This window comes from Guillardia theta (genome assembly GCF_000315625.1).
Source record: "Guillardia theta CCMP2712 unplaced genomic scaffold GUITHscaffold_47, whole genome shotgun sequence".
Classification (NCBI taxonomy): domain Eukaryota; class Cryptophyceae; order Pyrenomonadales; family Geminigeraceae; genus Guillardia; species Guillardia theta.
Genome location: NW_005434627.1, coordinates 333,850 through 350,847, shown reverse-complemented (window position 1 = coordinate 350,847; position 16,998 = coordinate 333,850). Strand labels below are relative to the sequence as shown.

At 55.2% G+C, this 16,998-nt stretch overlaps 6 protein-coding genes across 6 annotated transcripts in view; 4 read left to right on the top strand and 2 right to left on the bottom strand.

Annotated features, from left to right (window-relative positions):
- Positions 1–158: 158 nt before the first annotated feature.
- GUITHDRAFT_158054 (hypothetical protein) lies at positions 159–1,108 on the top strand (the record flags this gene model as incomplete). The annotated part of the gene is made up of 3 exons (XM_005830235.1): positions 159–179; positions 242–883; positions 1,034–1,108. 3 exons carry the CDS (start codon positions 159–161, stop codon positions 1,106–1,108), a joined length of 738 nt encoding a protein of 245 aa, XP_005830292.1.
- A 1,192-nt stretch (positions 1,109–2,300) lies between these two features.
- Positions 2,301–3,894, top strand: GUITHDRAFT_153319 (hypothetical protein). The gene is made up of 10 exons (XM_005830234.1): positions 2,301–2,353; positions 2,406–2,441; positions 2,566–2,637; positions 2,685–2,803; positions 2,850–2,940; positions 3,000–3,072; positions 3,203–3,263; positions 3,314–3,546; positions 3,648–3,675; positions 3,773–3,894. The coding sequence occupies exons 3-10, from the start codon at positions 2,575–2,577 to the stop codon at positions 3,810–3,812; spliced, it is 708 nt and encodes a 235-aa protein (XP_005830291.1). The 5' UTR covers positions 2,301–2,353; positions 2,406–2,441; positions 2,566–2,574; the 3' UTR covers positions 3,813–3,894.
- Positions 3,895–4,019: 125 nt separating this feature from the next.
- Positions 4,020–5,050, bottom strand: GUITHDRAFT_110726 (hypothetical protein; the record flags this gene model as incomplete). The annotated part of the gene is made up of 8 exons (XM_005830233.1): positions 4,020–4,151; positions 4,204–4,259; positions 4,318–4,421; positions 4,474–4,554; positions 4,605–4,673; positions 4,724–4,862; positions 4,905–4,946; positions 4,996–5,050. 8 exons carry the CDS (start codon positions 5,048–5,050, stop codon positions 4,020–4,022), a joined length of 678 nt encoding a protein of 225 aa, XP_005830290.1.
- Positions 5,051–5,982: 932 nt separating this feature from the next.
- Positions 5,983–6,777, top strand: GUITHDRAFT_140620 (hypothetical protein; the record flags this gene model as incomplete). Its single annotated transcript, XM_005830232.1, has 1 exon — positions 5,983–6,777. The coding sequence occupies one exon, from the start codon at positions 5,983–5,985 to the stop codon at positions 6,775–6,777; it is 795 nt and encodes a 264-aa protein (XP_005830289.1).
- A 555-nt stretch (positions 6,778–7,332) lies between these two features.
- Positions 7,333–12,742, bottom strand: GUITHDRAFT_110724 (hypothetical protein; the record flags this gene model as incomplete). Its single annotated transcript, XM_005830231.1, has 14 exons — positions 7,333–8,306; positions 8,361–8,447; positions 8,502–8,966; positions 9,023–9,121; positions 9,175–9,300; positions 9,364–9,450; positions 9,495–10,961; positions 11,008–11,205; positions 11,252–11,297; positions 11,350–11,393; positions 11,455–11,752; positions 11,803–12,273; positions 12,322–12,454; positions 12,510–12,742. 14 exons carry the CDS (start codon positions 12,740–12,742, stop codon positions 7,333–7,335), a joined length of 4,728 nt encoding a protein of 1,575 aa, XP_005830288.1.
- Positions 12,743–14,900: 2,158 nt separating this feature from the next.
- Positions 14,901–16,998, top strand: part of GUITHDRAFT_163899 (hypothetical protein) — a gene marked incomplete at its 5' end in the record, with an annotated part of 6,992 nt that continues 4,894 nt past the window's right edge. The window contains 11 exons of the mRNA XM_005830230.1: positions 14,901–14,914; positions 14,982–15,029; positions 15,416–15,454; positions 15,597–15,662; positions 15,754–15,808; positions 16,055–16,123; positions 16,235–16,290; positions 16,333–16,384; positions 16,541–16,582; positions 16,630–16,668; positions 16,691–16,861. Of these exons, the coding sequence (XP_005830287.1) occupies positions 14,901–14,914; positions 14,982–15,029; positions 15,416–15,454; positions 15,597–15,662; positions 15,754–15,808; positions 16,055–16,123; positions 16,235–16,290; positions 16,333–16,384; positions 16,541–16,582; positions 16,630–16,668; positions 16,691–16,861 (651 nt within the window). The remainder of the gene's footprint in view (positions 14,915–14,981; positions 15,030–15,415; positions 15,455–15,596; positions 15,663–15,753; positions 15,809–16,054; positions 16,124–16,234; positions 16,291–16,332; positions 16,385–16,540; positions 16,583–16,629; positions 16,669–16,690; positions 16,862–16,998) is intronic.

Below are 16,998 nucleotides of genomic sequence, written 5' to 3'. Positions count from 1 at the left end.
GGGTTTGCAAGGAGGAGCTTGCGGAAGAGATTGCATGCCATTGAATGCTCTGACTTTGCCTTTAGTCGCTACATGTCTAGGTGAAGACCTTAGGACGGTAATTGCACAGCAAGAGCAAGGGATTTTCGTCGCACGGTTGAAGGGAGACTAGAAGCACCATGAATTTCGGGTTCTCTAAGGTGAGTTGAGGTTCAATTCTCTTGCGCTCTCCTGACGGGTTTGTTCACTATATCTATCATAGCCCCAGTCCAGCACCGGCGGCGGGTTCGGGTTCGGGGGAGCGACGTCCTCATCTTCGTTTTCTTTCGCATCCGCCAGCACAGGGCAGCAAACGTCTACAGGCTTCGGAGCCTTCGGTGCCACTCAGAGCACAGGAGGAGGGTTTGGAGCTCCAAGCACAGGTGGGGGCTTCGGGGGCTTCGGAGCGAGTACAGGAGGAGGTTTTGGGGCACCGAGCACCGGGGGGGGGTTCGGGGGGTTTGGTGCAACGCAGAGCACAGGAGGAGGCTTCGGAGCTCCCAGCACAGGAGGAGGCTTCGGAGCTCCCAGTACAGGAGGAGGCTTCGGGGGATTCGGAGCGAGTACAGGAGGAGGGTTTGGTGCTCCGAGCACGGGTGGAGGCTTCGGGGGATTCGGGGCAAATACGGGTGGAGGCTTCGGGGGATTCGGGGCAAATACGGGTGGAGGCTTCGGGGCCCCCAGCACAGGAGGAGGGTTCGGAGGGTTCGGCTCTCCGTCCACAGCTGCTAAACCTGGGTTCGGATCCTTCGGGTTCGGAGGCACTACAGGTGCCTCTTCGTCTCCTGGAATGTTCGGCTCTGGGGGATCGGGCTTCGGCGGGGGCTTCGGGGGTCAGCCAGGGGCTGCCATGGCCAACCCGCAGGTGGATTTTTCCTCTTGTTGGAGTGTGGCGAATGATATGATGTGGTTGGACTTGTCAGGCAGCGCAGGCATCTTCCTGGAAGACGCATGGAGAGCAGGTTGGCAACTCTACCAGGGCTCATGAGCCATGATTGACTTTTTCTGCCCTCAGCCCCCAAAGAACATCACATGGAGGACGCAGTTCAAACACATGCCGCCTCTTGTTCAAGTAGACCTTATCTGCTAGCTGAGAACATGCTGATTGGTTCTCCAGGCCAAGATAAAACAACACCAGAAACATGTAAATGAGTGCAAACAGCAGGCGCAGGTCACCCTTGCTTTTGGAAGTGTGACCCGAAGTCATTAACATTGCACCAGGAAATTTGGGACATTCTTCACCGAAGGCAAAATGGACAAGCACGATTCCAGACAGGTGATTCCGATGGAACCAGGGAATTCGTTACATGGCATACCTTCAGGACGTGAGGCTTCGAACACGAATAGGGAGACGAGTGATGTTTGAGTCGTTTAGTTCCAGTCATTGACGAAGCTGCCAGGCTTGAATGACAAGGCAGCAGACGTCCGAAGAAATGCTTCACGGCTGCGGCATTGGTATCCGCATCTTTTATCGCATGCATGCCCTCTCAGTCTCTCTATAGGTTGTCAGCTCTAAAGGCATCGCTCAAGTATGACAGAAGGTATCAAGGAGTCAGCATCTCGATGTTGTGCGGCTGACTGCTCGTCCCTACCAGGCATCTGGACAAGCTGCAGCAAGAAGTTGATCGTAACTCGAGATACATGCAGACTCTTCGCTCAAATCTTCATCATCACGGAGGTATGTAGCTGTTCGCCCTTGGTGTTCAGCTCAAGAATCCCTTAGTTGCACACTGGGGCCATGGCGTTGGTGGAAGGACGCAGGGAAGTTGCTGGCAGTATTTTGCTGACCTCGCATCGGACCTGGAGGAGTCAAGTCACGAGATGGAGGTTGTCAAACTTCATGAAGTATTCTAACTGCTTTGACTTTCCTTGACAAAGGCCGTCATGGTTGACCTGGAGGAGATCCTGGAAGGCTCCATCGCAAGACCTTCATCGTACCCGCCAGAACTCATCGAGCAGGTGAGATGGGACGGTGACGACTCTTCCCGTCTTATGATATATGTTGCAGGTTTTCTGGCAGTCAGAAAGCTTCTGGAACGCGATGAGCGCCAAAGTTGCTGCACTTCACTCTCAGGTCCTCCCCATATGGAGGGGTTGACGCCTGATCCTCACCTTCCTTGCAGGCGGAGAGGAGCAGGGAGCTGTTCATGTCCCTTGCTCGAACCTACGACCCTCATGCCAGAGACGTCTTCTCACAGAGTGAGGCGATCAAAGTCATACTGCAGGTGGAGGCTGGTTGTCAAGTTTGACGAGTGAACATGATCCTTATGTCAAGGTCTCTGTGACTGGACTGAAATTCAATCAAGAGAGATTCCGTGATGCTCTGGCCCATAAGGTGGCCACCCACTCACTACATGAGGTGCATTCCTGACTTGTGGGGAGCACAGGTCACGGTTAAGACGCAGAGGCTCAGGATATTACAGGTGAGAGTACAAGGGGAACAGGAATGAAGTTGCGTGTTGTTTGCCTTTGACAATCGTCCTTCATTGCCGCTCAAAAGTTTGACACGATCAAACGTGTTGATACTCACGAGACTGCTGCTACCAGGTGGATCCTATGGACAACGCCGTCATCTTCTGCATCGAGGAAGGTGATCAGCCTGGCTTCCCGTCTTCGCAGGTTTCATTCACCAGCTCTGAAGTTAGCCCAGCTCACGAATTCCACAGGTTGCCAACACCTTGAGGAGGCTGTTTGCAGAGGGAGACGTGCAGCTCGCTCTCGAGCCTATCTTCGCTTTCTCCATTCAGATCGGCCTGGAGGATCCGATCATCCACCCGTCAGCAAGGTGGCTCTCTCCGCAACCCCAGCTGCTGGCTCATGCTACCTGCTAGCCCGCACCTAGAGGAAGCGATCGGACTAGACGCACATCTGGTGCAGTCAACCACGAAGCCACCAGTGGCTGCACAAGGCGCAGCACCCACGGTACACGCTCCTTTCTTTCTCTCCCCCACATCAATGCCTTCAACTAATCTGTCGCTCAGGCTGCCGCTGGTCCCTTTGGTTCGACATCAGGGGCTTTCGGTTCGACATCCGGAGGCTTCGGAGGGTCTACAGGTAAACCTGTGTGAAGGAGCATGTTTATTCGTCCTGTCCTGTTCCTCTCCCTTCCTCTTCACTCTTCTCTCCCTGTCTCCTTGCCGGCGATTCCATCGGGGCTCTCTCGCTCTCTCAGGCTTGTTCACAGCCTCCACTTTCGGGTCGTCGACCTTCGGCGCTTCAACTTCGGGAGGTTTCGGAGCGTCAACGTGATGGGCTGCATCCTAGAATTACTTTCTGCTGACATGCTCCTTTGAAGGTTCGGCCAGACTGGAGGAGCATTCGGCTCCACAGGAGGGGTCGGGGGATTCGGCTCCTCCTCCAGCTTTGGGACGGCAGGCGCAACAGCAGGGGCCTCAACAGGAGGAGGGTTCGGGTTTGGGGGCAGCACCTTGGGGGGGGCAACAGGAGGAGGCTTCGGGGCTGCCGGTCAGAGCACAGGAGCGGGCTTCGGGGGCTTCGGGGGTCTCGGCGCCTCAACCTTCGGAACTGGTTGAAAACTTTCTCTTCTTTGCATGCGTGCGCTCCTCCTTTGATGCTTGCTTTCGCAAATCCTTCTTTGATTTCAAGGTCGTTGAGACTGAACGTGCCAGGAGCTGGATTCGGCGCGACGCCTACAGCGTAAGAGCACTCGCTCTCTTCTTAAATCTTCTCTTCCTTCTCATCATCATCATCAACCCTCCTCCTATCATATAGTCATCGGTGACACGTCTGTCAGGTTTTCAAGCAGCAAGAAGAAAGGTACCGGGAGAAAATAGGCCCAACTTGGATCCTTTTCCTTCAGTCTTCTCATGTTGTCCGCATGTTGGCATTCTTGCTAAAAAGAAGATGGCATGTTGTACATAGAAGAGCCTCGCGGATTCATTCTCGCTCGCCGATCAATGTCAGGGGCGCGAAGTCTGATGAGAGACCTCTTTGATATCAGTGACTCGCTGATCCGATCGCACCTTTGATGTCTCTTACTCTCAGCTCTTCACCGCCCTCCATGAAGTGTTGCTTACATCCTTCTCCTTCATACTTCTCCGGATGTTCACATGTGCGATGGACTTGTGCAACTTGCAGAAGCAGGCACTTCCGTTGCTCAGTCCAAACGACGGCTGTAGGTCAAGGAGGTTAGAGGCGAAGCGGAAAGAGAGGGGCGAGGTTCACGTATTTCAAGCATCCTTCCGGGTGGTGGCATTGCTGCGAGGAGATCTTGATCTCGCCTGAGCGACAAGCGTCATACTGCCGCTCGATATCAGATCGCCACCTCAAGTGCGCTACCAGGATTGGAATGAATCCAGCAGAACCTTCGTCGCTCCCCTGTCTTCTTTCTGTAACGTGCGAGGGTCGTGCAGTTGGGCATCATGCAAAGCTTTCCTCGATTCCTGACAAGAATCTTGAGTCCCCCATCCCCCCCCAACTCGCAAGGCAGCTCACGCTATATCGATCTCTCCCATACTCCTATGCGACCGGCAATGCCTTGCTACTCCTTCCGCCCTACCGAAACTCGCTCGCCGTCTGGATGCACCGCAGTCAAAGAGCAGGGGGATGTAGAACAAACAGCTCACGAGCATCGTCTGCATTTCTTAGTGAGGGTTTCCAAGGCTGCGCTGAAGCAGACGTCATCCTTGTAGCTTCTGATGTTTGCATGTCAGTACATCGTTCCCCCCCATGGAATGATCCAGACCTCGTCTTTGCGCAGCTGCGGCAGAACAACGCGAGCCAGTCGTAGTTGGAGGAATTCCCTTGATCGAAGAGAGGTTGAGAGTGATTGACATTCTCGCTCAGCCTGGCAGCTGTCACTCCGTACTTGACCTTCTCTGCGCCTGTCTGACTGTCAAATCGCAAACCATCATCAAATCGAGTACCGCAATGGTAGCACTTTCGAGGTTCCAACGATCCCCTGTCGTCTTACAGCACCGCACCGTCAATCTCTGGGAGGATGCAGAAGCTGCTCACCTTTGTCGAGAGCTGATACAGAGAGTAGGAGAAGCATGATGCTGTAAACTTTCATGCTTGCTATTCATGCTCCTCGATAGCATCAGCAACGAGAGCTAAGCAAAGACATGGAGGAAGGAGGAGAAACGGGATGGAGTGGGAGAGCGGATTCCAGCAGTAGAGGATGCTCAAGAAGAGTAAGCCTACTCAGAGGATGCTGGAGAAGACTTGAGGCTACTCAGAGGATGCTGGAGAAGACTTGAGGCTACTCAGAGGATGCTGGAGAAGACTTGAGGCTACTCAGAGGATGCTGGAGAAGACTTGAGGCTACTCAGAGGATGCTGGAGAAGACTTGAGGCTACTCAGAGGATGCTGGAGAAGACTTGAGGCTACTCAGAGGATGCTGGAGAAGACTTGAGGCTACTCAGAGGATGCTGGAGAAACTTGAGGCTATTCAGAGGATGCTGGAGAAGACTTGAGGCTACTCAGAGGATGCTGGAGAAACTTGAGGCTACTCAGAGGATGAGGGTAGGGAGGAGGGGCTTGGGAGGTGCTGGGGAGCCGGATCAGAAATCCGGGGGGCGCAGCCTGGGGCGGGCCAGGGGGCGGGCCTGTGAGAAAGGGGTCTCGGTATTCTGGCAGTACCGTTGGTGGCTGACGGTCACCGCCATGGTAGGGGGTCGAGCCTCGACTAGAGGAAGCAGAGAGATGGGGCGAGGAGAGGAGGAGCTGAGCAGCAGACGACAGCTGGCACGAGCTGAGAACAGTAGAGAGGACTGACAGCTGGAGCGTCGGTGGACTGGCTCGGAACCGCTGGAGCACGTGCAAGTTGCGGAATTGGCAGCATAGAGAAGAACAAGAAGGAACAGGAGAACTGGAGGAGAGAAGCAAGAACCGAGGAGGCTGCTCGACTGCAGCCGCTCCGTCCGATCGGGGGACTCGGGAGAAGCAGCCGTGTAGGGCGAGGGCGAGAGGAAGAGAGGAAGGAGAGCAGGAGCGGCGAGCCAGATGAACAAGGGCATTCGGTATGAGATCAAGAGCAACGGAGAGGTGCATGTAGCTCACCTGGACAGACGTCAGATTGAACGCCGATGTGACAAGGTGCCAAACGTGGGGGATCAACTCGTTCGTATTGGAAGGAAGCTGGTTCCCGCCCTTGTGGACGAAGAAACAATCAACAAGATCATACAGGAGGAGAGCCAAGCGCAGACTGAACTAAGACTCGTCTTCAGGACTGACCAGCTGCAAGAGTACCGCACAGTACTTGATACCTCGTCCTGGGAAGCGCCATTGCCTGACGCAGCAGTGGAGCAGGATGAACGAAATGTACAAGAGGACACGCCTGCTGCTTTCGATTGCTTGGAAGAAGTTGAAGAGGATGCTGCTAGCAGTGAGGCATCTGAAACGGTCCAGGAGCTCAAGGATCAGCTGCGGCAAGCTCATGCTACCATAGAGCAACAAGAGCTGATGATGGAACGGCAGAAGGAGGAATATGAAGAGGAGCTGTCTGCTCTGAGAGAGGAATCTTTCAAGCGCGTGCAGCACATGCAGGATGAGATCTCTCATCTGATGGTAGAGAATGCTTCCATGAGAAAAGACCTCGAGCAGATGAACGAGACGTTCCGCACTGCCCTGTCGCTGAGGAGCAGTTTTTCGTCGATGAGCCCTTGCGAGAAGAGCAAAGAAAGTTTCGACTACATCAACAACAAAGTCTACTATATCAGACTTGAAGACGGACGTGAACTTAGTGTTGATCCTGAAACAGGAAAATTGATAGATTCCACGAGCTTGATCCTTCTCTAGCCTCCGTGTCATGATGTATGAAGGTTGCCCATCCTTTCTAAATTATTCCTGTGTTCAGTTGTAACAGAAGAAACAGTGAGCTGCCTGTCGTTGTTTTAGCTTTGAGGCTCATCACGCGTAGGTCTATGAACACCATAGAATTATCAACAGCATTGCTTCTTGGCTCTGTCTCAGATCCAGCTTGACTGACACATCGTCATCAAGTCACCCGCAACCATAGCAGCAGATGTCATGAGCTCAAGCCAAGACTCTGAGCTATGGTTTCAAATCATCTGCCTGGGAGACAGAGCTCTGTCTGCTTGCTTTTGAAGAGAGAGGTGAAAATGACCATCCTCGATCTTCTGGCATGGCAGCTGAGGTTCGTGTATAGCCCAGCATGGCTGAGAAAGACAAGAGAAGCGAGAGAAAAGTTGTAGAGGAGACAAGAAGAGTAGGAAGAGGATGTGGGGAGGCAGCGACACGACAAGAGGAGAGGGTAGATGTGTGATTGTTTACTGGTTACAACCCTCACAGTACTGCAGTCAGGCGTCACCCTCGGCACTGCCGCGTTTACCATCACTGAGCAGCAATCGGGTAACTGCACAACAAATACGTTGCGCTGTCAGAGCACTGAAGCGGCAACCAAGAGTTATCGTAAAGTACTACACAAGCATCATCCCCGCTCAGCTGTGGACCCACGTCTCCCCAGGTCTGAGAGGAGAAGGCTCCTCCAGCCGTCCACCGGAAGTAAGAAGATCCTCGCTCAACGCTCAGACCAATCCTGGTGTAGAGCCCCAGTGACAATCTTGACCTCAGCTCATCGTATGTCTTTCGATCGGGAAAGTAGGCAAGTTGTCCTCCTCTCCCGATCTGCTTGCACGTTGGTTCTATCTGAGAGCTCAAGAAGTACCCATAGTGGTACACGTAGAGGTACTCGCCTACCCTCAAGCAGGCTGCTGCGCTTCCCTGCACATCCGAGCATGTCTGATACGCTGATGACGTCATGCTGCAGTCAGCTGAGCTCGAGCATGGCAGGACGACAGAGAGCTCCTTGAGCCCCCAGAACGTCTTGGCTGTTGCAGCGCTGACCTCCCAGTAGTCATAGTCCACCTGGATGTTCACCTCCACATGATCTTCTGTGTGATACACCCGTATGAGACGCTCGATCATCTCCTCCCCTGCCGCTTGCCCGCACTCAGAGAGCGAGGAGGACGAGGCTGGGATCGACTCGCTCCACACTTCCCTCCGGTCGACCGTCAGACGTAACGTCACAGGCTGCACGAAGTCGATGAGTAGCACTCGCATCCAGATGTGAAGGAAGCCATGCGGGCACAAGCCCGTGAACGTCTTGGTCAAGCTCGACTGCTCGCCCAGCACGTTGAACCCTCCTAGCACTGACCCGTATGACCCGCAGCTCGAGGTCTTCTCCGTCCCCCGCCAACCCGATCCTCCGTTCAGCCCGAAGTCTCGGTCCACGAACCGCTGTTCCTCCGTGTAGTTTCCGCTGGGACAGAGACTGCAGGTTCCCGCGGACGCGTCAAAGAAGTAGCCTGCAAGGCCAAGCAGCGACAGTCAGAGCTTGTAGGTGCACACGGCAGGCCTACCGGAGTCGCACATGCAGCTTGACGCCTCCTGTGCTTGGAAGGAGGAATGGCTATTCGCCGGGCATGACGAGCAGTTGCCTGTCTTGCCTGTCTTGCCCGTCAAGTCGCTCGCGGGGAAGCAACACGAGGAAAGCAGCTCACCGTACTGGTTGTCGTCGCACGTGCATCGACAGATTCTCAGGTTGCTTGAGTCAGTGGCTCCGCACATGCCGGGCAAGCCATAGCGGAAGAAGGCCTGTTGCGTCTCGGGGTTGTAGGACGGGGCATCTAGGCTGTTGGTGCCGACGATGCCGGAGACAGGGAACCCCCAAGTGGAGAGCAGGAGACTGATCTCCTCCTCCCTCAGCACCGGCTGCCCTTCCTCCACACACGCAAGGTTCTCAGACTGACACACTTGTGAGCAAGAGGCTCCTTTCATGTCCGCTAGGATCAGTTCCCTTAGGTTGGGTTCGCAGCGATCGCTAGGAGAGGTGATCTGCCTGCTGAATCCCGTTGCTTTCACTCCGAAGCCCGGCATGCAGAAGCAGTCTTCCACTGATGTGCTGCCAGCCTTGGACGTGCTGTAAGCAGGACACGACGAGCAGTTCCCTTCAGACTTGTACGCGCCTGGTGCAGGTCGTCATGGTCCCGCGCTCAAGTCACAACAGAGGAGCATTCACGACCTGCCGGGCACATGCACTCGTTCAAAGACGAGCTCCCGTAGGGCGACTTGAGACCGGACGGGCAGGAGGAGCAGGAAGGCCCCTCGTCCAGGTAGTAGCCTGCGCCACCACTACCAGTCAGCCTGACTCAGCGGAGCAAGCTCAGGCCCTACCGCCGATGCACTGGCACTGGTTGACGGAGGAGCTGCCGGTAGGCGACCAGGCGTGAGGCGGGCAGGATTCGCAGGAGCCCTGGGGGCCCCAGGGGGCGTCGGAGGAGTTGACGTAGAGGTAGCGCCCTAGAGCAGCGGACAGTCAGTCGCTCCCTGCGGGCCCGAGGGAGGGCAGCTGAGGTGGGCTACCTTGCTGGCAGGAGCAGTCGCGTATGGAGGAGCTGCCAGGCTGCGAGTGAGAGAAGAAGGGACATCGGAAGCACTCCTCCGCTTGCCCTGTGAGGCCCGTCAAACCCCAGCACAGCTCCAGCAGGCACTACCGTAGAAGTCCTCCAGGCATGGCGCTGCACAGAGGCAGACGCGGCTTGCTGTGGACAAGCTGGCATCACAGGTGGACTGATAGATTGGAGAGCTGAAGTAACAGCCACCGTCAGAAGACACGTAGGGAGCGATCTTGTTGACAGCTGAGCCAACGATGCTGCAGGAGACGTTGAGAGTCTGGTTGTAGCGGACGCTACTGCCGTCGGAGAGCATCCGCAGCAGATGATCGGAGACAGCTCTGATCTCATCTGCCCGCAGCACTCCCCTCCAGATTGCTACCTCGCTCAACGCCCAGTCTGAGGTATCCAGGAAGTAGCCGACACTAGGATGCCAGCTCAAGTCGTTGATAGAGAGCTGCAAGCTGTCAGGCAAGGTTGGCATAGATCGTTCATACTCCACGCCGTTCAGGAAGAACTTCCCGTACTGGTAGTTCTGTCCGCACAGCACCACCCACTCGTCTGCCGTGGTGCTCAGGTCCTGCTGAAGGATCCAGGTGTCGTAGTAGTACGACTGTCCTCGTCCTCCGTTCCAGTGTCCGTGCAGAAACGAGTCGTCGGAAGCTTGGAGCACCCGATTTTTTCGGTTGCCGTTGTACCTCGAGATAGAGCAGAGGGTGAAGGCGGCGCCTGGGATGCTCAGAGGAGGGAACAAGACAACATCGTTGATAGAGCCGTTGACGTACTTAAGCTCGCCGTCCGACATGACTCTAAGAGGCTCGCCTGTCTCGTCCTTCATCTCTCCGACAGCGATCCTCCACGTCGAGCGTCCGTTGTTGCCAATGGCATCATAAGAGATGAGGATCGGACCGATCCGAGCACCATCAGCCATCGCTTCTTGGCGGGTCACTTCCAGTTTACAGTGAATCTGCTGCAGATTTTTGGCGTTACCGGTAGCAGGATCTGTGAAGGCACATCGTCTTCCTGCGACCTCAATGTAAGCAGACTGGATGCTGTCAAAGCTTTCCGCATCCTCCACCGTCACGCTGATTACAATCGTCCCCGAGTACTGAAGCGCATCCGGCAAACCAACATGAAATGTCTGTTTGACATCAAAGAAGGTTTGCACTCTGTTTGACAAGAGATCAAACTTCGTCACCCCATGCTCTACAAATCGCAGCCGCTGCACGTGCCCTCTGTTCGCCGTCAGGTCCTGCAGCACGTCCCCTCCTCTTTCATTCGCGCCCGCGCTCACCCGCAAGTGAAGGCCCCCAGGCCTCTGCTGCGGCTCCGTCATCGCTCCTCGGATACGTCGATCGGACGCGATGCTCGCCGCCCTCACGGCCGATCGCATCGCCTCCTCGTTGTCGATCTGGTTGATCGCCGAGCTCACGCACGTCTTCCCCTCTGCTGCGCACGTCTCAGCGCATGACTGGCCGACTGCTCCGAGTCTGAACCAGCGCGACTGCTCCTCTGCGCTGGAGGAGGGCGAGCAGCTGTCGGCAGCCGTTGAGATGCTCCCAGAGAAGCCTGCAGGCCGTCACTCTCACAGTGACGCCTCTCGCTCCCGCCTCACCGTACTGGCACTGGCAGTCGGATACCAGTGTGCTTCCTGCGGGGGACGAGGAGCCGGGGGGGCACGAGCTGCAGCTGCTGTTCGAGGAGCCGTAGAAGCCGGGGGCGCAGGTGGTGCATGACGTTTGTCCGAGACTAGACGCGTACTGACCTGTGGGACAGCTGAGGCAGGAGGAGGAATCGACGTCGAGGTAGAAATCTGCCAGATACAAGATAGCGTCAGGTTGATGACAAGATGACCTCACCTTGCTTCGCCTGCCTCACCTCGCTTGCACAAGCACTCAAAGCTTCCTTCCGTGTTGACACAAGTCTTAGTAGCGTCACATCGACCTGACCCTGTCACACACTCGTCCACGTCCTCGCAAACGGTTCCAGATCCGACAAACCCTGCGTCTCCCGTCAACGTCTCCTTCCCTCAAGTCACGAGCAGCAACCAAGGAGGGGCTACCTGGCTTGCAGCTGCACTCGAAGCTCGAGTAGGTGTCGATGCAGCTCGCGTGGGTCGCGCAGTTGTCGGTGTGAGCGGCGCACTCGTTGATCAGGGTGTAGTTACAGCCCGACGCTCCCGTGCAGGCTTGGAAGGTCCTCGGCTTCGACCCCTCGCACATCCCCTCCCCCACCTCCACCCCGTCCGACCGCACGCACATCACCGACCGGTACTGCAAGCCAGGCCCGCAGGTGCTGGAGCATGCTTCCCAGGCGGAGGGGGTCCAGCGGTAGGAGCAGGAGGAGAAATTCGAGCAGGGCTGCAGGCACAGTCATTCAGATGCTCACGCCCCATTGCATCATGAGCTACCTCCTCGTTGACGGGAGCCCAACCCTGGCACTTACCAATCTCTACAGTGACCCCGTCACTCCTCCTACATGACACTGATCGTCGCCGAAGGCCTTGGCCGCAGCCGTTGAGACACTCGCTGTAGGGGCCGACCTCCCACTCGTAGGAGCACTGGGAGAGGTTGAGGCAGGGAACTTCCGCCAGAGGCTTCGAGCGGTTGGAGCAGCGAATGTCCTCGACCTGCTCGAGGAGCTTCGAGATGCACGTGATGCTTCTCCTCGCCACTCCGCTGCCGCACAGGCTGCTGCACTCGCTGAAGCTGCCGGCGCTCCACAGGTAGCCGGGCTCCAGGTAGTACTGGTCCAGCAGCTGCTGCACGTCCTGCCGGCTCACGCACGACCCCCCGCATCCCCCCGAGCGAATTTCCTGCTCGAGGGCCTTGAGTTTAGCAAGGATGTGGGAGACGGCAAGGTCAGGCTGGAAGGGTCCTTGCTGGAGGAGCATCAGTATCGTCACAGGAGGAGAAGTCGAGCAACTGACCTGAGTCAAGAGCAGTTGCGAGTCAAGTCCCCATGGAAGAAAGACCTCCTGGACTTCATCGAACACAAAGCACATGGCGTCGCCCGTCTGCTGGACACATCGGTTGTCATAGTCGCAGACCCAGACCTCGAATCTTGTATGGAACATGAAAGGTCAACGTGTAGGCTAGAAGAAAAGATACGACACACCTGTCGATCTGCATGAGATGCCCTAGACCTCCCAATTGAACTCTCCCTTGGTCCTCCTTCTCAATGATCTGAGACCAGTTGTATGCGAGCGTGCAGCGCACTGAGTTGGAGGTGAAGTTGCCCCAGGGCAGTTGCGGCATGGAGGTGACCGAAGAGTTGAGGCTGCGAAGCTCGTCGAGGGTAGCAGAAAGGCTCTGCTTGATGCTGCGGATTTCCCACTCTAGTGCTCTCATCGTCATGAGTTCAGATTGTTGTTGAAGGGACGACGAGGCAAGGGGAAGGCAAGGAAGGAGGAGGAGGAGGAGGAGGAGGAGCATGGCTCTTATCTTGAGCATGCAGCAGCAGCGTGGCCGAAGCTCGGAGAGTGTAAGCGTCCTCACCATCAGCAGCTGCCCAGCCGCCATCGTCAAACACGTATGGCTTGACCTCCTGCAATCCGAGCACCACCCCCCGTAATTCCCGGATAAAGACCCCACCTCTTACAGAATGACCTTTACATGTCAACAGTCCACTCTCTTTATATAGACCGCACTGAGAGCTCTCAGCCAGCTATTCGAGGCCCTACCCACCCCTACCCGCCACCCACTAGCCTAGTACCCACCCCTACCAGACATCCGATCATTGTGCAGTGAGATGTCCCCTCCCCCTACCACCACCACCACTACTACGGTACTACTGACCACCACTGGCTACCGTAGCACCGGTACTTGCGGCACAGTGCCGCCTTAGTACTACGACTACCACTGAGTAACCACCACCACTACTACTACGGTACTACTGACCACCACTGGCTACCGTAGTACCGGTACTGTCACGGTCAGCCTGAAATGACCGTGATCAGTACATCAGTCCTTTTACTCAAATGCTTTGTTAAGTTAAAAACAGTACGAGGACAATCATGGCAGGAGAGTCGAGGCAGTACAGCGCGGAGTGTCGAATATTCCTTATATACCTCCGACTGCCTGACCCCCCGCCAGCTGTAGGGTCAGTGCGGGCGGTAAACAGGAGGACAGTCACTTTGAGTAAAGTACCTCCCGCTGAGTCGAGTCCGGGTCTCGCACTACGGCACGCGGCGGGCCTGCGGCAAAACGGTTCAACGGTTTGAACTTCAAGTGACTCAGGCTGTACCGTAGTACGGTGACTACCGTACCGTACCGTAGGACATGCAGTCACCGTGAGCCAGTGTTGCGGCGGAGGCTATCCGAATGATTGAACCGTACAAGTTTGTTACAAGACAGTTTTTGCTCGGCGCCGTCAAGACCGTGCGAGTTTGATGTGATCGGACACAAAACCAGAATGATTGAGGAGCACATGAGAGGCCCGGGTTGAAGACTGTATGCTAGGATGTGAAACCCAGGGCCCTTGAAGCCTGCCATCCAGACACTGAGAGGACCTTAGCAATACGGCTAGCCTGGAAGGCCCCCTGCTTCGTCCCACATCATCATGGCAGCAGTGCTAGTAGGCTAGGCTACATGGGCCGCCTTCAAACTTGACACGCCAGTTACTAGTTAGTCGTCTTGGTTTACCGTACGGTACAGGCCCTCAGCCGAGAGTTTTTCAACGGTTTCTGACTCACTGACTTAGCGGCCGGGGCACGGCCCGGCCCCGGCGGCGGCTGGCGGGCCGCCGCTGATCAAGCTCGGTACGATCCATCAATGCGGCAAACTTGGCAAATTTTCACTGGCACTGTTCTCCGCCGGGCAAAGTTCAATTCAAGTCACCAAGTTCCGAGGTCGGGCTCAGTCTTTCCGCCGCGTCCGACCGTCACTGAATCACCCGGGCCAGTGACGGTCACACACTGGCACCGGCGGCCGCCCTGCGGCCGCTTACTGCCAGTCGGACTCAGACCGTCAGCAAGCCTTGAAGCCGGGCTTGACACACTCAGGCTCCGTGATACGGCCGGCGGCCGCGTCGTGCCCGGGGCCCGGCGAACTTCGGAACTTGATTCGGAACCCGGGGCGTCTGTCCGTCACTGGCGGTGACAGTGCGGTGTGTGTCACGATCTTCGCCGGAGTGGCAACCGTGCCAGTTACCGTGTGAACGACGGCGTACCCAGCGTACGGTTCAAGTCAGTGAACCGGCCCGTGACTGGCATGCGGCAACCGGCGGCGAGGCCGCTGCGGCCGCGTGACTGCCAGGAGTAAGCCTGTCACAGTGTTCAGTCACTGTAGCCTGAGCGTGACTCAGTGAGGCTCTGCCCGGCGACCCTGTCAGCCGCTGGGCCCGGCCGCTTCATCGGAGCCTCCGATGAACCGGGAGTCCACACCGGGTTAAGTTATACCAAATGACCGTTAAAATCGAATAAAATAATGTTAATTCTTATTCGAACAAGAGAAATAACACTCAAATAGAGAATATAATCATTAAATAGAGCATATATACTCTAAATAAATGATCCATGGGTGGTAAATAAGAAATTTAGTTGTTATATTTTTCTTCACCCAACAGCACTCGCTTTGAATGACATGGCAGGCAGGATGGAGAGAAGGAGCACGAGAAGGCGGAGAGAGAAGGACGAAGGTCATGAGACTTGAAGAGATGGACAGTGAGGAGAAGAGAAAGATGGAGACACCGACGGAGAGATTGACAGATACACAACCGGAAGAGAGAGGCAGTGAGACAGACATGAAATTGCAGCACGGAAACCTGTTAGAAACAGGAACATAGATCGAGGTTGTTGGCTCGTTGAGATTCTCAGGATCAGGATCAAGCTGCGCTACATAGAGACAGACACAGGCACAGTGAGGCTGAGAGAGCAGGGGGTATGTCATGCGTCATGTAAAGCTGATATGCGGTTCCGCTGGAATAAGTTGACGAGAAGTTCCCGAGGAAGCAGATATCTTGGTTGAATTTGTTCGAATGTTGTGACTGATCCCTGAGAGCTCACTGCTGACAACAGTTTGCAGCTTAACAGTCCTGGGATGGCTGGTTCTACTGACCCACAGGTAAAAAGCTTGCGGGAGTAGGTGTGCGCTATTGTAATCTCGATGAGTAGCAGGGTCCACGAGACAGGAAGAGCATGACGGGCAGGCAAGTCTTGTTGACTGACATGAGCAGCATGGGGCTGTTGGAATGACATCTGGACAGTGACGAGGTGGAGAGAGGAATCTCTGTTCTTTGCCGCATTCGTCCGCTCAGCCCCAAGGAGATCAGGTTAGATTGTGACCACCGTCCATGTTTCGATTTCTTCTTCACATGAAGCGAGATGTCGTTTCATGACATCTTCTGACCTCAATCTTCACAGAGAGCGAAGTGATGTTTGTGTACAAGTCAACTCTGACAACAAGGGAGTAGACATCGTAAGAACACCTCAATGACTCTTTCGATTAATAACTACTTTCTGCTTGTCAACTCAGTGTGGCAATGAAAGAATGCATTTCGACTACGATTCTGGTGAAGAGAGTCTGCTGATCCTTCTTGTTGTGTTATGACGCTGGACTCGAAGTCCTGGACATGAACGGAACACAAGATGATGTTTACAACCTGGCGGCAAAACCAGTACGTTGGCAGAGGGGAGTTGCAACAAGACTGAGGGAGTGAACCAGGTTGTCGATGATTACCTTGAGGGGTACAATGGTACCATCCTTACATACGGGCAAACCGGATCAGGAAAGGTAAGGAGGAGGAGGAGGTGGTGGTGGGCGGGTGAGGGAGGGAGGGGGGGGGGGGAGGGCGGCGGAACGGGGAAGGGGAAGAGGAGATGCAACTAAATTCTGGATTGACAGACCTACACGATGGAAGGAGAAATCGAGGATATGGAGAAGCGTGGTTTGCTCCCGAGGTGAAGAGAGGAGGTGAAAACGTTGTGATGACATGATGCCAGAATGATCTGCGCTGTGTTCGATTATATGGAGAGAAGTGGCGAACACATGCAGGTGAGAACACCAGGAGATGATGATGATGATGATGATGGACATGGATTTGGATTTGGATTTGGATTTGGATTTGGATTTGGATTTAGAAACATAGACGGGGAGGATGCTATGAAAACTCGCTATCTCCTCTCGTTCAACGTGCTAAACAACACGCAGTTCATGATTCAAGTTCAATTCTTGGAGATCTATAACGAGAAGGTAGATACAACGGCCGTAAGAGTTTTATCCTGACCTGTGACTCTCAGATTCGAGATCTTCTTTCTCCAGAGAAGGATAACTTGAAGGTAAATCGAAAGTAGGAAGTAGGAGAATGGAGCGGAGCGAGGTAGCAGGAAGGATCAGCAGCAGCAGCAGCAGCAAGAGATGAGGAGCACAGGAGGTCGCCCCTTAAGTTTCCCTTTGAAGATCCGTGAAGACAAGACTGGAGGGATTTACGTCGAGGGAGCCACGTCTCATTACATCACCACCGAGCTTGAGGTCTCCCCCACTCCCCTCCGCTCCTCATTCTTCTCCCCCACCCCCCTCCGCTCCTCATTCTTCTCCCCCATCCCCCTCCGCTCCTCATCCTCCCCTTCCTCCACCTTACTACCTCCTGTTCCGTCCCTTCTTTCTCC

Excerpts from the sequence above, each read along its gene's own strand:
- GUITHDRAFT_153319 (XM_005830234.1), top strand. The coding sequence starts at position 2,575 with ATGGACAACGCCGTCATCTTCTGCATCGAGGAAGGTGATCAGCCTGGC. Across the intron at positions 2,941-2,999 it reads CACAAGGCGCAGCACCCACG|GCTGCCGCTGGTCCCTTTGG; the intron begins GTACACGCTCCT and ends TCTGTCGCTCAG. Across the intron at positions 3,676-3,772 it reads TTCGGCGCGACGCCTACAGC|GTTTTCAAGCAGCAAGAAGA; the intron begins GTAAGAGCACTC and ends CACGTCTGTCAG.